The sequence below is a fragment of the Oncorhynchus masou genome, chromosome 32, assembly GCF_036934945.1.
Source record: "Oncorhynchus masou masou isolate Uvic2021 chromosome 32, UVic_Omas_1.1, whole genome shotgun sequence".
Classification (NCBI taxonomy): Eukaryota; Metazoa; Chordata; class Actinopteri; order Salmoniformes; family Salmonidae; genus Oncorhynchus; species Oncorhynchus masou.
This window is the reverse complement of record NC_088243.1, coordinates 10,024,720-10,043,762: the sequence shown is the minus strand read 5'-3', so window position 1 is coordinate 10,043,762 and position 19,043 is coordinate 10,024,720. Positions and strand designations below refer to the sequence as shown.

The window sequence follows — 19,043 nt, the reverse complement described above, 5'->3', positions numbered from 1 at the left end:
ATTTTCACGTCTCTCCAGAGATGTTTGATCGGGTTCAAGTCTGGGCTCTGGCTGGGCCACTCAAGGACATTCAGAGACTTGTCCAGAAGCCACTCCTTCGTTGTCCTGGCTGTGTGCTTAGGGTCGTTGTCTTTTTGGAGAACCTTCACCCCAGTCTGATGTCCTGAGTACTCTGGAGCAGGTTTTCATCAAGGACCTCTGTACTCTCATGGTCTGAGAGTCTTTATGTGCCTTTTTGCAAACTCCAAGCGGGCTGTCATGTGCCTTTTACTGAGGAGTGGTTTCTGTCTGGACACTACCTTAAAGGCCTGATTGGTGGAGTGCTGCAGATGGTTGTTTTTCTGGAAGGTTCTCCCATCTCCACAGAGTTCTTGATCACCTCCCTGACCAAGGCCCTTCTCCCCCGATTGGCCGGGCAGCCAGCTCTAGGAAGTCTTGGTGGTTCCAAACTTCTTCCATTGAAGAATGATGGAGTTTACTGTGTTCTTGGTGACCTTCAATACTGCAGAAATGTTTTGGTACCCTTCCCCAGATATTTGCCTCCACACAATCCTGTCTCGGAGCTCTACGGACAATTCCTTCGACCTCATGGCTTGGTTTTTGCTCTGACATGCATTGTCAACTGTGGGACATTATATAGACAGGTATGTGCTTTTCCAAATCATGTCTAATCAATTGAATTCACCACTGGTAGACTCCAATCAAGTTGTAGAAACATCTCAAAGATGATCAATGGAAACAGGATGCACCTGAGCTCTCAATTTCAAGTCTCATAGTAATGGGTCTGAACATTTATGTAAATTATTTCAATGGACTGATTTCCTTCATATGAACTGTAACTCAGTAAAATTGTTGAAATTGTTGCATGTTATGTTTATATTATTTCAGTACAGTTCTTTGTGGATCATGTCCAGAGTGGGCTACATCATTGGCTCGTTCCAAAACCTTTTCCAACTGTGACCTGTCTTAAACTTTTGGACCCAAAGCGCATCCTTCAGTGAGCACTTCCAGCTTGTCTCTCGGATCAGGTGTTCGTTCTTGAGACGTCAACACATGGTTGTGAGAGACGACGGCGGCGGCGGTAGCAGCGTATATATTTTCACAGTGTTTGACTTCTGTTTTAATGATGATACTGTATGATGTGTAGGTATCTTTGTGGACCTCCAGTGTGAATATATATATATATATATATATGTGTCATTCAGCTGATGCTTTTATCCACAACATATGTTTTAGATATGGGTGGTCCCGGGAATCAAACCCAATATCCTGACATTGCAATCACCATGCCAACTGAGCTAAAGAGGACAACCACGAAGATGACTAATTATCGTCTTGCTTTTATTCCTCTTCCTTCCTGGCTTTTTGTTTCTTTTTTTAGTACTTTTTTATTTATTTACTTTATTAGGTTATTTTATGAAGTGAAACACTTTGTTACTTGTACTGAAAATAAATACAGTTATTATGATGCGTATTGTAATAGTCAGTCATCTGTTGACACTGGTCTCAGCCAGCCTGTTGTTCATGATGCCCAGCGCTCCCACTCCTCCAGAAAATCCATTTTGTCTGTTTTGGTTGGAGACGGACGGCCAAGGGATCCCATTGGTTGCTGCCTCCGACAGCTGCTTCTGCATCAGTGCCAGGTTCACCTGCAGAGGAGAGAAGAGGTTCACGTGATACTTTAATAACTATAATGAACAAAAATATAAATGCAACATGCAACAGTTTAAAAGACTGTACTGTGGTACGGTACTTATAAGGACATCAGTCAATTGAAATAAATGAATGAGTCCCTAATCATATCACATGTTATTGCTCACATAGACATGGTTAGCAGATGTTAATGCAAGTGTAGCGGTGGATGAATGGCACGACAATGGGCCTCAGGATCTCATCACAGTATCTCTGCATTCAAATTGCCATCGATAAAATGCAATTGAGTTTGATGTCCGAAGCTTATGCCTGCCAATACCATAACCCCACCGCCACCATGGGGCACTCCGTTCACAACGTTGATATCAGCAAACCGCTCGCCCACACAACGCCAAAGACGTGGTCTGGGTTGTGAGGATTGTTGGACATACTGACAAATTCTTTAAAATGGTGTTGGAGGTGGCTTATTGTAAAGAAATGACAAATTAAATTATCAGGCAAAAGCTCTGGTGGACTTTCCTGCAGTCAGCATGCCAATTGCACGCTCCCTCAAAACTTAAGACATCTGTGGCATTGTGTTGTGTGAAAACAGTGCACATTTTAGAGTGGCCTTTTATTGTCACCAGAACAAAGTGAACCTGTGTAATGATCATGCTGTTTAATCAGCTTCTTGAAATGCCACACCTGTCAGGTGGATGGATTATCTTGGCAAAGGGGAAATACTCACGAACAGAAATGTAAACAAATTTGTTCACAAAATGTTAGAGAAATACGCTTTTTGTGCATATGGAACATTTCTGTGATCTTTTATTTCAGCTCATGAAGCATGGCACCAACACACTTTACATGCTGCTTTGATATTTGTGTTGAATGTAGATAAAAGATAAGACAAAGTCTGTTAACTCCGAGCTAAAATCTCATGTTATTTGATCAGATTCTGAATTACGGTACCATTTCTGTTTATGTAGTCTCTCCACTCTAGATGATAAAGGCTCATAGATGGTTAGAAACAAGATGTACTACATACCCTCTTTAAAGGGAGACTCAGCGAGATGAAGTTGCAGCACCGCAGATATTGATATGAACTCGATACAAGACTGCTCTCCCAGTCACACAGAGTGGTCTATCACAAGGGTGCGCTTCAGGCAACACAATATCTACGGGAACCAAAACACCTGAGAAGTTTAGCCTCGCGCTTCAACACTATTAGTTGTTGCGGATATTTACCCAATATTGTATTTTCATTGTACGGGCAACGTCATCTCGCTGAGTGTACCTTTAAGCGTTACTTTTTTGTCTCTTTGGACAGTTAAATCAAGCTTCCTGTCTCTTTGGACAGTTAAATCAGCTTCCTGTCTCTTTGGACAGTTAAATCAGCTTCCTGTCTCTTTGGACAGTTAAATCAGCTTCCTGTTTCTTTGGACAGTTAAATCAGCTTCCTGTCTCTTTGGACAGTTAAATCAGCTTCGTGTTTTTTTGGACAGTTAAATCAGCTTCCTGTTTCTTTGGACAGTTAAATCAAGCTTCCTGTTTCTTTGGACAGTTAAATCAAGCTTCCTGTCTCTTTGGACAGTTAAATCAAGCTTCCTGTCTCTTTGGACAGTTAAATCAAGCTTCCTGTCTCTTTGAACAGTTAAATCAAGCTTCCTGTCTCTTTGGACAGTTAAATCAGCTTCCTGTCTCTTTGGACAGTTAAATCAGCTTCCTGTCTCTTTGGACAGTTAAATCAGCTTCCTGTTTCTTTGGACAGTTAAATTAGCTTCCTGTCTCTTTGGACAGTTAAATCAAGCTTCCTGTCTCTTTGGACAGTTAAATCAGCTTCCTGTTTCTTTGGACAGTTAAATCAGCTTCCTGTCTCTTTGGACAGTTAAATCAGCTTCCTGTCTCTTTGGACAGTTAAATCAGCTTCCTGTCTCTTTGGACAGTTAAATCAAGCTTCCTGTCTCTTTGGACAGTTAAATCAGCTTCCTGTCTCTTTGGACAGTTAGATCAGCTTCCTGTCTCTTTGGACAGTTAAATCAGCTTCCTGTCTCTTTGGACAGTTAAATCAAGCTTCCTGTCTCTTTGGACAGTTAAATCAGCTTCCTGTCTCTTTGGACAGTTAGATCAGCTTCCTGTCTCTTTGGACAGTTAATTCAGCTTAGAGTTAGCATCTACAAACTGCTTGCTTACCAAAAGGATATACAAAAATATATTTTCAACAACATCGACAATAGATGGTACATTCCATATATTGCACGACGACAACACTAACCAACATGAATCGGGTGCAGTCTGAAACTTTGATTTAAATGAGTCCGTTTCAATTCATGGCCACACCAGGTGATACTAGATACTATATATAGAGTGAATAAACCCCTTCCATTTATAAACAAGAACAGGGGCTTTTGACTAGAAATGAAACTAACAGTGAACCTTAACCATGCTTTTTACCCGGAACGTTCACCTTATTGGTCGCCAGTAAGTCCCTCATGGAGATCATCTCCCCAGACATCCGCCGGCCTCCATCCGTCTCGCTCTCGTTCACTGCGTCCGTTTCTATGGACACAGTCCGCCGCGCCCGGAGGTGTCCGTGTCCAGTGCTGCTGGGCATCACGGCGTTCCGGCGAGGCCGGAGTCTCTTCCCGATCCCGGCGGAGCACCAGCGGCAGCAGAGAATGCCCAGCTTCCTCAGCAGCCAATTAAGAGTCTGCTTGAGTTTTGGGAAAATGAAACTTTGAAATTCAGAGACATGAATTAATAACAGTGTTAAAACACCCACATACCTAGAGGAAGAAGTGTGTGTGTGTGTGTGTGTGTGTGTGTACACTACAGGAGTCTGCTGAGCCCGGCCTCCCCAATTAAGGTGCCGCCAACCTCGTGTGTGTGTGTGTAAGAGGAGGGAGAGCCAGTAGACAGAGGAAAGGACAGAGAATGGGCAATTAGAGCTCGCCATCTTGCACTGAATGTGTGTGTGTGTGTGCTTAAAACAAATATAGCTACATAAAACACATCACCTGCTTGATGACGATAGATATGACGTTGAACAGCGAGTAGATACAGCAGACGCCCATCAATATAAACAGGAAGTTCCCCAGTCTGTAGGCTGTCTGGTTCCCATCGTACGCGACCCTCTGGCTGCTCACCATGTCCCCGAACCCGATGGTGCTGAACGCCACAAAACAGAAGTACAGTGAGTCCAGATAGCCCCACCCCTCCACCGCTGAATACATGGCCGAGGCACAGCAGGAGATCACCACAGCGGCCACGCAGAGAATCAGCATCACATAGTACACTGAAGGCTTCCATCCAGCCAAAATGTCCCTGTCTCTATCTCTGGGTCCTGGCAGTGACGTCTCCCTGCGGCCATCGTGGGGCACCACGCCCTGACGCTGATGCTGCAGATCGTGGCACGACTTGAGGACGAAGGCGAGCACCGTGATGATACGCTCCAGGAAGAGGTTGAAGAAGAGGATGGTAGAGGCGCAGCCGATTAGTCCGTAGAAGATGAGGAAGACTTTGCCGCTGACCGTGGCCGGGGTGGTCATGCCAAATCCTGACCGGAGAGAGAAGGGGAGGGGGACAGAGGGAGGTTTGAGAAAGAGACACATATTTCCCTCAGATTACACAGACCCACAAAGAATTTGAAAACAAATCCTATTTTGATAAACTCCCATATCTACTGGGAACGTTTGTGAGTGTAATGTTTACGGTTCCTTTTTTATTGTTAATTTCACTTTTATTTATGATCTAGTTCACTTGCTTTGGAAATATAAACATATGTTTTCCATGCCAATAAAGCCCCTTAAATAGAAATTGAATTGAAAGAAAAATGATGAGAGTATAATTACCTAACATGACCTAACTCTCCCTGTCTGTCTGTTCCTAAAAAGCCCACTCGTGCATCCCACGTTCACTTCCAAGGTAAAGGAGAATGAAGTAAACCAGGTTGCCATAGGTGACGACGTCTCTTAATACTTCCAGTTTTTTTTCTAAGCATCTGTCCACTTCCTCTCTCTCATTCCTCGCTCCTCTTCTCCTTACCTTAGAGTGAAATGATAATTTAGTGACGGGGGTTTTCATTACCATTCTCACAGATGTGCTTCTCGGGGAGATGAAAGAGAAGTCTCTCAAACAACTTCTCCTTCAAAAAGAAAGACCCAGGGCTTCAACTGAACATGCTTGAGACGAGGCTACTGGAGGGAAGGGAAAATGGATGCTTGCTACAGGAATGGATTTACTGGAGTCTGTTTGTGTGTCAAACCTTTAATTATCTTATATGTTGACGGTGGGAAACCCTATAGCCTATACCATATAGCCTTTAGCCAACAGCCAATACCCTATAGCCAATACCATATAGCCTTTACCCTATAGCCTATACCATATAGCCTTTACCCTATACCATATAGCCTTTACCCTATAGCCTTTACCCTATACCATATAGCCTTTACCCTATAGCCTTTACCCTATACCATATAGCCTTTACCCTATACCATATAGCCTTTACACTATACCATATAGCCTTTACTCTATACCATATAGCCTTTACCCTATACCATATAGCCTTTACCCTATACCATGTAGCCTTTACCCTATACCATGTAGCCTTTACCATATAGCCTTTACCCTATACCATATAGCCTTTACCCTATAGCCTTTACTCTATACCATATAGCCTTTACTCTATACCATATAGCCTTTACCCTATACCATATAGCCTTTACCCTATACCATATAGCCTTTACACCATACCATATAGCCTGTACCCTATAGCCTTTACACAATACCATATAGCCAATACCATATAGCCTTTACCCTATACCATATAGCCTTTACCCTATACCCTATAGCCTTTACCCTATACCCTATAGCCTTTACCCTATAGCCTTTACCCTATACCATATAGACTTTACCCTATACCATGTAGCCTTTACCATATAGCATTTACCCTACACCATATAGCATTTACCCTACACCATATAGCCTTTACCCTATACCATATAGCCTTTACCCTATAGCCTTTACCCTATACCATATAGCCTTTACCCTATACCATATAGCCTTTACTCTATACCATATAGCCTTTACCCTATACCATATAGCCTTTACCCTATACCATATAGCCTTTACACCATACCATATAGCCTTTACCCTACAGCCTTTACCCTATACCATATAGCCTTTACCCTATAGCCTTTACCCTATACCATATAGCCTTTACCCTATACCATATTGCCTTTACCCTATACCATATACCATATAGCCTTTACTCAGTACCATTTCAAATAGCCCATGGTCCCTGATTCAAACCAGTAACATAATAAAAACATTCATGTACAGTTGATATAATTTTGTTGTTTTGTCGGGTATCTGAAACAAAAAAATAAAAAATGCAACTTTAGAAAATGTTTGTTATTGACTTATCTAATTAATACGATTACGACAAGACCCCACCAAACAGTGTGAACTGTTCTTCAGCCTTGACCATCGGGATAGAGTTCCATAAAATTGAGAAGCTTGTCATTTTCACTAAACCTCCGTGTTCAGAACAGAGCAGTATGTTTTATCCCATACTGTGCCAACCACCTTAGTGCATCAACATGTACTCAGTTTCAAACCACCGGTTGTATCATCTGCCGTCCCTGGGTTATATCTCTGTGATGCATACATACATCACAGACAATATGGACACCGGGAGGGAGGCAATGTCCTTAATTAACTGTAGTGTATTTGTAATTGTTGACCGCCTACTGGAAACAACAACAGTAAAAACAAGAAATGTAAATATCTACAATGAAAATAAATAACCTGAATAATGAATAGCCAGTTTTGGCAAAGCCTAAGTCACTTTTCATTAGTTATTTGATGTTGAAATTCATTCGCCTTGATTAGACTATACTTTATAGCCAATCATATCGCAAACCTGTCTCCTCACTTCTTCTTGCATTCATTCACTCTCTTGTTGTTAAACATCAAAGGGTGATTTGGTTAATCAGTTTGTCAAGATGTCTTCATATAATTTGAAGTGCAATTCATTTCCTGAATTATAACAAAACTGACGCATTTTTAAAAAAAGTATGCAAAAAAATATATAAAATGTTATTGTCATCTTATACCTGCCTCATTGCACGTAAACGTGAAACAGGTCTGTGGCACCAATTCTAAATTATTCAAATGGTGCATTTAGATTTTAAAAAATGATACATTTCGCAATACACCACAATCTTTACTGAACCTTCTGGTTTTGTTTCTGGGCTTACCTATGGTCGACACAACGGTCCCCACGAAGTAAAAAGCGCCGGTAAAATCCCAGCGAGGTCTGAGTGTATCCACGCGGATACCGGCGACGTTCGCCTCCTCGTAGAGCCGGAGAAAGGTCTCCAAATCGGTCCGGGTGAGGTTGTGCTTCTGGGTGAAGTTCTCGAAGCGCTGCGCCCACCGCTCTTTGGCCTGCCGCTCCTTCGGTTGTTCCAACGCGGAGAACACCGCCGCGCCGCACAGCAGATACAGCATGATCAGCACCGCTAGCATTAGGAACCGCGCGTTATCATCGTTCATCGCGCCGAAGCAGCAGCCTCTCCGGCAAGCCATTACGGCGGCAGAGAGGACACCGAGGACCCGGGGAGAAGGATCCTCCGCATCCTCTCAGATAAAGGCTAACATGAAAGCCTTCCAGATAAGTCAGCATGTATAGTTCGATATTTAGACACAAGTGCCATAACTGCTGGGAATGTTTAATTGACAAAGATACCAGGTTACCTCGGCTCACACCCTACCATCCGCATGTTTTATGAAAACATTTAAAAATAAATATAATATCAATATTAAAGTTGCTTGTGCGTCATAGATTTCCGTAGAAGTGCCGATAACTAGTGGGAACTGTAGTTGATTGATTCTCGCATGCGTAATGCAAAACAATTCCCGAAAAACATCCCCAAACGGACTGGAACAGGCTTCATCATGTATGTCCTGGTTATCCTTGAGGCAGTTGCGGGGAAGGGTGAGGTCAGCTTCGCAGTGCACTCCACTACCTCCCCGAACAGGCGCAGTGAGAGCTGGACAGGCTCACGGTAGCGGTTACAAAACCCAACCAATTTGGCGAGCGATGGGACTAATACAAGTAGCGGTTATGTTGAGGCGTTGTCCCCAGTTTACTTCTCAATAAGATACCAGTCATGAAATAAATGAAAAAGTGAATAACTGATCAAATTCTATTCTATGTAACAGTTCAATGCAGGCAGGCAGGCAGGCAGGCAGACAGGCACACACAAACCATGCAGGACTAGTACACATGGCAGCTCACAGACATCACCTCACACCATGCAGGACTAGTACACATGGCAGCTCACAGACCTCACCTCACACCATGCAGGACTGATACACATGGCAGTTCACAGACCTCACCTCACACCATGCAGGACTAGTATACATGGCAGCTCACAGACCTCATCTCACACCATGCAGGACTAGTACACATGGCAGCTCACAGACCTCACCTCACACCATGCAGGACTGATACACATGGCAGTTCACAGACCTCACCTCACACCATGCAGGACTAGTACACATGGCATCTCACAGACCTCACCTCACACCATGCAGGACTGATACACATGGCAGTTCACAGACCTCACCTCACACCATGCAGGACTGGTACACATGGCAGCTCACAGACCTCACCTCACACCATGCAGGACTGATACACATGGCAGCTCACAGACCTCACCTCACACCATGCAGGACTGGTACACATGGCAGCTCACAGACCTCACCTCACACCATGCAGGACTGATACACATGGCAGCTCACAGACCTCACCTCACACCATGCAGGACTGGTACACATGGCAGCTCACAGACCTCACCTCACACCATGCAGGACTGATACACATGGCAGCTCACAGACCTCACCTCACACCATGCAGGACTAGTATACATGGCAGCTCACAGACCTCACCTCACACCATGCAGGACTAGTACACATGGCAGCTCACAGACCTCACCTCACACCATGCAGGACTAGTATACATGGCAGCTCACAGACCTCACCTCACACCATGCAGGACTGGTATACATGGCAGCTCACAGACCTCACCTCACACCATGCAGGACTAGTACACATGGCATCTCACAGACCTCACCTCACACCATGCAGGACTGATACACATGGCAGCTCACAGACCTCACCTCACACCATGCAGGACTGATACACATGGCAGCTCACAGACCTCACCTCACACCATGCAGGACTGATACACATGGCAGCTCACAGACCTCACCTCACACCATGCAAGACTAGTATACATGGCAGCTCACAGACCTCACCTCACACCATGCAGGACTAGTACACATGGCAGCTCACAGACCTCACCTCACACCATGCAGGGCTAGTATACATGGCAGCTCACAGACCTCACCTCACACCATGCAGGACTAGTATACATGGCAGCTCACAGACCTCACCTCACACCATGCAGGACTAGTACACATGGCAGCTCACAGACCTCACCTCACACCATGCAGGACTGATACACATGGCAGCTCACAGACCTCACCTCACACCATGCAGGACTAGTATACATGGCAGCTCACAGACCTCACCTCACACCATGCAGGACTGATACACATGGCAGCTCACAGACCTCACCTCACACCATGCAGGACTAGTACACATGGCATCTCACAGACCTCACCTCACACCATGCAGGACTGATACACATGGCAGCTCACAGACCTCACCTCACACCATGCAGGACTAGTACACATGGCAGCTCACAGACCTCACCTCACACCATGCAGGACTGATACACATCACAGCTCACAGACCTCACCTCACACCATGCAGGACTGATACACATCACAGCTCACAGACCTCACCTCACACCATGCAGGACTGATACACATGGCAGCTCACAGACCTCACCTCACACCATGCAGGACTAGTACACATGGCATCTCACAGACCTCACCTCACACCATGCAGGACTGATACACATCACAGCTCACAGACCTCACCTCACACCATGCAAGACTAGTACACATGGCAGCTCACAGACCTCACCTCACACCATGCAGGACTAGTACACATGGCAGCTCACAGACCTCACCTCACACCATGCAGGACTGATACACATGGCAGCTCACAGACCTCACCTCACACCATGCAGGACTAGTACACATGGCATCTCACAGACCTCACCTCACACCATGCAGGACTGATACACATCACAGCTCACAGACCTCACCTCACACCATGCAAGACTAGTATACATGGCAGCTCACAGACCTCACCTCACACCATGCAGGACTAGTTCACATGGCAGCTCACAGACCTCACCTCACACCATGCAGGGCTAGTATACATGGCAGCTCACAGACCTCACCTCACACCATGCAGGACTAGTACACATGGCAGCTCACAGACCTCACCTCACACCATGCAGGACTAGTTCACATGGCAGCTCACAGACCTCACCTCACACCATGCAGGACTGATACACATGGCAGCTCACAGACCTCACCTCACACCATGCAGGACTAGTACACATGGCATCTCACAGACCTCACCTCACACCATGCAGGACTGATACACATGGCAGCTCACAGACCTCACCTCACACCATGCAGGACTAGTACACATGGCAGCTCACAGACCTCACCTCACACCCAGGAAACAGGGAGAAGGAAGGCTACCAGGATGTTCCTAACTTCCTAAACAGGCATAGGAGCTGTCTGATTGGCTGCTGTAACACTGATAATGATGGGCCTAGCAGCTTCCTGAGCCAGGTATTTTTAGTATGCCTCAATATTGAGTATTGTCAGCTGAGTATTGTTTGTAAGTTTTTGATTCAGCCATAATGAAAACATAAAACGTTTTTGGAGCAATGGGGATCCCATGGCAATAAAAGGTAGCTGCTACCACAGTTGCTAAGCAGCAGTTCATTAAAATCGGAGGCTACAAACACCGCAGAAAACCTGCTGCAGTCATTATCAAGATGGTGCTGACAGAGAAGGGGGACCTCTTTACTTTACTGACTTTATTGTCACCGTGCGGAAATGTTGATGCAGTATCATGTACACGTTTAAAGTGGCATTTCGAAACAGTAGACAACAACTCGACAATACAAAATTCCTAACAGTTTCATAGAGAAGAAATAAGACCAGCCTGCTAAACACCTCAAGCTGTTTAGGTGGGATATCACACCTGGATATCACACCTGGATATCCCACATGGCACGAAGTCCATTTTGTCCATTTTGACTTCAACTCCGACTCAGCCGTATCCCTTGTTCGGACCACATTCCTTCTTTTCACGGCGTACCAAAACACTGCAGGCGTAGACGCGGTAGATGAGCCGGCATTCTGGAATCAACTGGCACTCCCCTCCATTCCTTCAACTGGCACACCCCTCCGTTCGGTGATCATCCCTACCACGACAGTGGTAGAGCTCATCACCAACCACAATAAGACAGGCTACAGGGAGGTCAGAGAGTTAGCAGTGTGGTGCCTGGACAACAACCTCTGCCTCAACGTCAATAAGACCAAGGACCTGATCGTGGACTACAGGACAAAGAGGGGAAAGCACACCCCCAACCACATTGACAAGGATGTAGTGGACGGGTCGGGAGCTTCAAGAACCTTGGCTTCTACATCACTAACGACTGAACATGGTCCACACACACCCGCACAGTTGTGAAGAGGGTACGACAGCACCTCTTTCCCCACAGGAGGCTAAAAATATTTGTCATTGGCTATCGGATCCTCAAAAAATTCCACAGATGCACCATCGAGAGCATCTTGATTGCCTGTTTCACCGCAAATGCACTGCCCTCGACTGCAAAGCATCACAGAGGGTGGCGTGGACAGCCCAGTACATCACTGGGGCCGAGCTCCCTGCCATCCAGGACCTCTAAATCAGGCAGTGTCAGAGGAAGGCCCAAAACATTCTCCAGCCAACCAAGCCATAGACTGTTTACTCTAAATCAAATTAAATTTTATTTGTCACATACACATGGTTAGCAGATGTTAATGCGAGTGTAGCGAAATGCTTGTGCTTCTAGTTCCGACAATGCAGTAATAACCAACAAGTAATCTAACTAACAATTTCTAATCTACTGTCTTATACACAGTGTAAGGGGATAAAGAATATGTACATAAGGATATATGAATGAGTGATGGTACAGAGCAGCATAGGCAAGATACAGTAGATGGTATGGGGGTACAGTATATATATGTGAGATGAGTATGTAAACAAAGTGGCATAGTTAAAGTGGCTAGTGATACATGTATTACATAAGGATGCAGTCGATGATATAGAGTACAGTATATAGGTATGCATATGAGATGAATAATGTAGGGTAAGTAACATTATATAAGGTAGCATTGTTTAAAGTGGCTAGTGATATATTTACAACATTTCCCATCAATTCCCATTATTAAAGTGGCTGGAGTTGAGTCAGTGTCAGTGTGTAGGCAGCAGCCACTCAATGTTAGTGGTGGCTGTTTAACAGTCTGATGGCCTTGAGATAGAAGCTGTTTTTCAGTCTCTCGGTCCCAGCTTTGATGCACCTGTACTGACCTCGCCTTCTGGATGATAGCGGGGTGAACAGGCAGTGGCTCGGGTGGTAGATGTCCTTGATGATCTTTATGGCCTTCCTGTAACATCGGGTGGTGTAGGTGTCCTGGAGGGCAGGTAGTTTGCCCCCGATGATGCGTTGTGCAGACCTCACTACCCTCTGGAGAGCCTTACGGTTGAGGGCGGAGCAGTTGCAGTACCAGGCGGTGATACAGCCCGCCAGGATGCTCTCGATTGTGCCTCTGTAGAAGTTTGTGAGTGCTTTTGGTGACAAGCCGAATTTCTTCAGCCTCCTGAGGTTGAAGAGGCGCTGCTGCGCCTTCTTCACGATGCTGTCTGTGTGAGTGGACCAGTTCAGTTTGTCTGTGATGTGTATGCCGAGGAACTTAAAACTTGCTACTCTCTCCACTACTGTTCCATCGATGTGGATAGGGGGTGTTCCCTCTGCTGTTTCCTGAAGTCCACAATCATCTCCTTAGTTTTGTTGACGTTGAGTGTGAGGTTATTTTCCTGACACCACACTCCGAGGGCCCTCACCTCCTCCCTGTAGGCCGTCTCGTCGTTGTTGGTAATCAAGCCTACCACTGTTGTGTCGTCCGCAAACTTGATGATTGAGTTGGAGGCGTGCGTGGCCACGCAGTCGTGGGTGAACAGGGAGTACAGGAGAGGGCTCAGAACGCACCCTTGTGGGGCCCCAGTGTTGAGGATCAGCGGGGAGGAGATGTTGTTACCTACCCTCACCACCTGGGGGCGGCCCGTCAGGAAGTCCAGTACCCAGTTGCACAGGGCGGGGTCGAGACCCAGGGTCTCGAGCTTGATGACGAGCTTGGAGGGTACTATGGTGTTGAATGCCGAGCTGTAGTTGATGAACAGCATTCTCACATAGGTATTCCTCTTGTCCAGATGGGTTAGGGCAGTGTGCAGTGTGGTTGAGATTGCATCGTCTGTGGACCTATTTGAGCGGTAAGCAAATTGGAGTGGGTCTAGGGAGTCAGGTAGGGTGGAGGTGATATGGTCCTTGACTAGTCTCTCAAAGCACTTCATGATGACGGAAGTGAGTGCTACGGGGCGGTAGTCGTTTAGCTAGCATCCGTCAAACGGTACCGGAGCATCGGCTCTTGAACCAACAGGCTCAGAGACGGCTTCTAACTCCAAGCCATAAGACTGCTAAATAGTTAATTAACTGGTTACCTGGAATATCTGCACTGATCCTATCTCACACTGACTATGCACACTCACAAGACAATTTGGAAAGTGTTCAGACCTCTTGACTTTTTTCCCACATTGTTATACGTTACAGGCTTATTCTTAAATTGAATACATTTCATTTTTTCCTCATCAACCTACACATAATAACCCATAATGACAAAGCGAAAACACAATTTTAGAAATGTTTGCACATTTATTACAAATAAAAACAGACTTTATTTATAAAGTATTCAGACCGTTTGCTACTGTATGAGACTCGAAATTGATTTCAGGTGCATGCTGTTTCCATTGGTCATCTTGATTGGAGTCCACCTGTGTTAAGTTGAATTGATTGAACATGACTTACCTAGTTAAATAAAGGTTAAATAAATAAAATAAACATTTGGAAAGCCACACACATGTATATATAAGGTCCCACAGTTGACAGTGCATGTCAGAGCAAAAACCAAGAACACAGCTGCCTCCATCATTCTTAAATGTAAGAAGTTTGGAACCACCAAGACTCTTCATAGAGCTGGCCGCCTGGTCAAACTAAGCAATTGGGAAGAAGGGCCGTGGTCAGGGAGGTGACCAAGAACCTGATGGTCACTCTGACAGAGCTCCAGAGTTCCTCTGTAGAGATAAGAGAACCTTCCAGAAGGACAAGCATTTCTGCAGAACTCCACCAATCAGGCCTTCATGGTAAAGTGGCCAAACGGAAGACATTCCTCAGTAAAAGGCATAACAGCACGCTTGGAGTTAGCTAAAGGAACCTAAAGGACTCTCAGACCATGAGAAGCAAGATTCTCTGGTCTGATGAAACATCCCTGTTAGTTAGCATTCCTCCTTCGCCAAAATAATCCATCCACCCGAAAAGTGTGGCATATCAAGGAGCTGATTAAACAGCATGATCGTTACACAGGTGCACCTTGTGCTGGGGACAATAAACGGCCACTCTAAAATGTGGAGTATCTTCACAACACAATGCCACTGATGTTTTGTTTTGAGGGAGTGTTCAATTGGCATGCTGACTGCAGGAATGTCCGCCAGAGTTGTTGCCAGATAATTGAATGTTAATTTCTCTACCATAAATTGTTTCCAACGTCATTTTAGAGAATTACTTCCAATCGGCCTCACAACCACAGACCACGTGTAACCCGCCTGCCCAGGACCTCCACATCCGGATTCTTCACCTCCTTTTATATTTTTGTTCAGTGTATTTATAGACTGTATAGATGTTTAGCCCCCAGGATAATTTGTTCTTCATTTTCTTGATTATGCACATAATCAAGTCATCATACTGAAAACATATAACTGAATAAACATTAAGAGTCTACAGTGATATTTTTTGCACATATAAACAGAACAATTACATTACATGATTGACTTGCCAAGATAAATAGAGGTAACATTTAAAAACATTTAACAAATAAAGATAATAGACCACTATAACACTAAAATAATGACAAGAACACTATTTACATACAGATGACATCAATGAGTTGGGGGGGATGATGACACCTAGGATATGGGGGATGATGACATTAGGAGATGGCGGATGGGGATATCTAGGAGATGGGGGGGATGATGGCATAAGAAGATGGGGGATGATGGCATTAGGAAATGGGGGATGATGACACCTAGGAGATGGGGGGGATGATGACATGAGGAGATGGGGGATGATGACATCTAGGAGATGGGGGGGATGATGACATCTAGGAGATGGGCGATGATGACATCTAGGAGATGGGCGATGATGACACCTCGGAGATGGGGGGGATGATGACATCTAGGAGATGGGGGATGATGACACCTAGGAGATGGGGATGATCACATCTAGGAGATGGGGCGGATGATGACATTAGGAGATGGAGGATGATGACATTAGGAGATGGGGGATGATGACATCTAGGAGATGGGGGATGATGACATCTAGGAGATGATAACATCTAGGAGATGGTTGATGATGACACCAAGGTGATGGGGGATGATAACATCTAGGATATGGGGGGATGATGACATCTAGGATATGGGAGGATGATGACATCTAGGAGATGGGGGGATGATGACATCTTGGAGATGGGGGGGATGATGACATCTTGGAGATGGGGGGATGATGACATCTTGGAGATGGGGGGATGATGACATCTAGGAGATGGGGGGATGATGACATCTAGGAGATGGGGGGATGATGACATCTAGGAGATGGGGGGATGATGACATCTAGGAGATGGGGGGATGATGACATCTAGGAGATGGGGGGATGATGACATCTAGGAGATGGGGGGATGATGACATCTAGGAGATGGGGGCATGATGACATCTAGGAGATGGGGGGATGATGACATCTAGGAGATGGGGGATTATGACACCTAGGAGATGGGGGATTATGACACCTAGGAGATGGGGGATGATGACATCTAGGAGATGGGGGTGTATGATGACATGGAGATGGGGGATGACGACATCTAGGAGATGGGGGATGACGACACCTAGGAGATGGGGGATGACGACACCTAGGAGATGGGGGATGACGACACCTAGGAGATGGGGGATGAAGACACCTAGGAGATGGGGGATGATGACACCTAGGAGATGGGGGATGATGACATCTAGGAGATGATGACACCTAGGAGATGGGGGATGATGACATCTAGGAGATGATGACACCTAGGAGATGGGGGATGATGACATCTAGGAGATGGGGGATGATGACACCTAGGAGATGGGGGATGATGACACCTAGGAGATGGGGGATGATGACACCTAGGAGATGGGGGATGATGACATCTAGGAGATGGGGTATGATGACATCTTGGAGATGAGGGGGATGATGACACCTAGGAGATGGGGGATGATGACATCTAGGAGAAGGGGGTGATGACACCTAGGAGATGATGACATCTAGGAGATGGGGGATGATGACACCTAGGAGATGGGGGATGATGACACCTAGGAGATGGGGGATGATGACACCTAGGAGATGATGACATCTAGGAGATGGGGGATGACGACATCTAGGAGATGGGGGATGACGACATCTAGGAGATGGGGGGATGACGACATCTAGGAGATGGGGGATGACGACATCTAGGAGATGGGGGATGACGACATCTAGGAGATGGGGGATGATGACATCTTGGAGATGAGGGGGATGATGACACCTAGGAGATGGGGGATGATGACACCTAGGGGATGATGACACCTAGGAGATGGGGGATGATGACACCTAGGAGATGATGACATCTAGGAGATGGGGGATGATGACATCTAGGAGATGGGGGATGATGACACCTAGGAGATGGGGGGGATGACATCTAGGAGATGGGGGGATGACATCTAGGAGATGGGGGGATGATGACACCTAGGAGATGGGGGATGATGACACCTAGGAGATGGGGGATGATGACATCTAGGAGATGGGGGATGATGACATCTAGGAGATGGGGGATGATGACATCTAGGAGATGGGGGATGATGACATCTAGGAGATGGGGGATGATGACATCTAGGAGATGGGGGATGATGACATCTAGGAGATGGGGGATGATGACATCTAGGAGATGGGGGATGATGACATCTAGGAGATGGGGGATGATGACATCTAGGAGATGGGGGATGATGACATCTTGGAGATGAGGGATGATGACATCTTGGAGATGAGGGGGATGATGACATCTTGGAGATGAGGGGGATGATGACATCTTGGAGATGAGGGGGATGATGACACCTAGGAGATGGGGGATGATGACATCTAGGAGATGGGGGATGATGACATCTAGGAGAGGTGGATGATGACATCTAGGAGATGGGGGATGATGACTTTTAGGAGATGGGAAATGATGACATCTAGGAGATGGGAAATGATGACATCTAGGAGATAATGACGACATCTAGGAGATAATGACATCTAGGAGATGGGGGGGATGATGACATTAGGAGATGGGGGATGATGACATCTAGGAGATGGGAAATGATGACATCTAGGAGATGGGAAATGATGACATCTAGGAGATAATGACGACATCTAGGAGATAATGACATCTAGATGGGGGATGATGGGGATGGGGGATGATGACATTAGGAGATGGGGGATGACGACATCTAGGAGATGGGGGATGACGACATCTAGGAGATGGGGGGATGACGACATCTAGGAGATGGGGGGATGGGGGATGACGACATCCAGGAGATGGGGGGATGACGACATCTAGGAGATGGGGGATGACGACACCTAGGAGATGGGGGATGACGACACCTAGGAGATGGGGGATGACGACACCTAGGAGATGGGGGATGATGACACCTAGGAGATGGGGGATGATGACACCTAGGAGATGGGGGATGATGACACCTAGGAGATGGGGGGTGATGACACCTAGGAGATGATGACATCTAGGAGATGGGGGATGATGACATCTTGGAGATGAGGGGGATGATGATACCTAGGAGATGGGGGATGATGACACCTAGGAGATGATGACATCTAGGAGATGGGGGATGACGACATCTAGGAGATGGGGGATGACGACATCTAGGAGATGGGGGATGATGACACCTAGGAGATGGGGGTGATGACACCTAGGAGATGATGACATCTAGGAGATGGGGGATGATGACATCTTGGAGATGAGGGATGATGACACCTA

General features: G+C 46.0%; 1 protein-coding gene across 1 annotated transcript; it reads right to left on the bottom strand.

Annotated features, from left to right (window-relative positions):
* Window positions 1-1,381: 1,381 nt before the first annotated feature.
* LOC135526915 (potassium channel subfamily K member 13-like) lies at window positions 1,382-8,241 on the bottom strand. Its single transcript, XM_064955586.1, has 4 exons — window positions 7,893-8,241; window positions 4,650-5,188; window positions 4,100-4,342; window positions 1,382-1,649 (listed from the first exon to the last, which is right to left on the bottom strand). The coding sequence occupies exons 1-4, from the start codon at window positions 8,221-8,223 to the stop codon at window positions 1,488-1,490; spliced, it is 1,275 nt and encodes a 424-aa protein (XP_064811658.1). The 5' UTR covers window positions 8,224-8,241; the 3' UTR covers window positions 1,382-1,487.
* Between the last annotated feature and the right edge of the window lie 10,802 nt (window positions 8,242-19,043).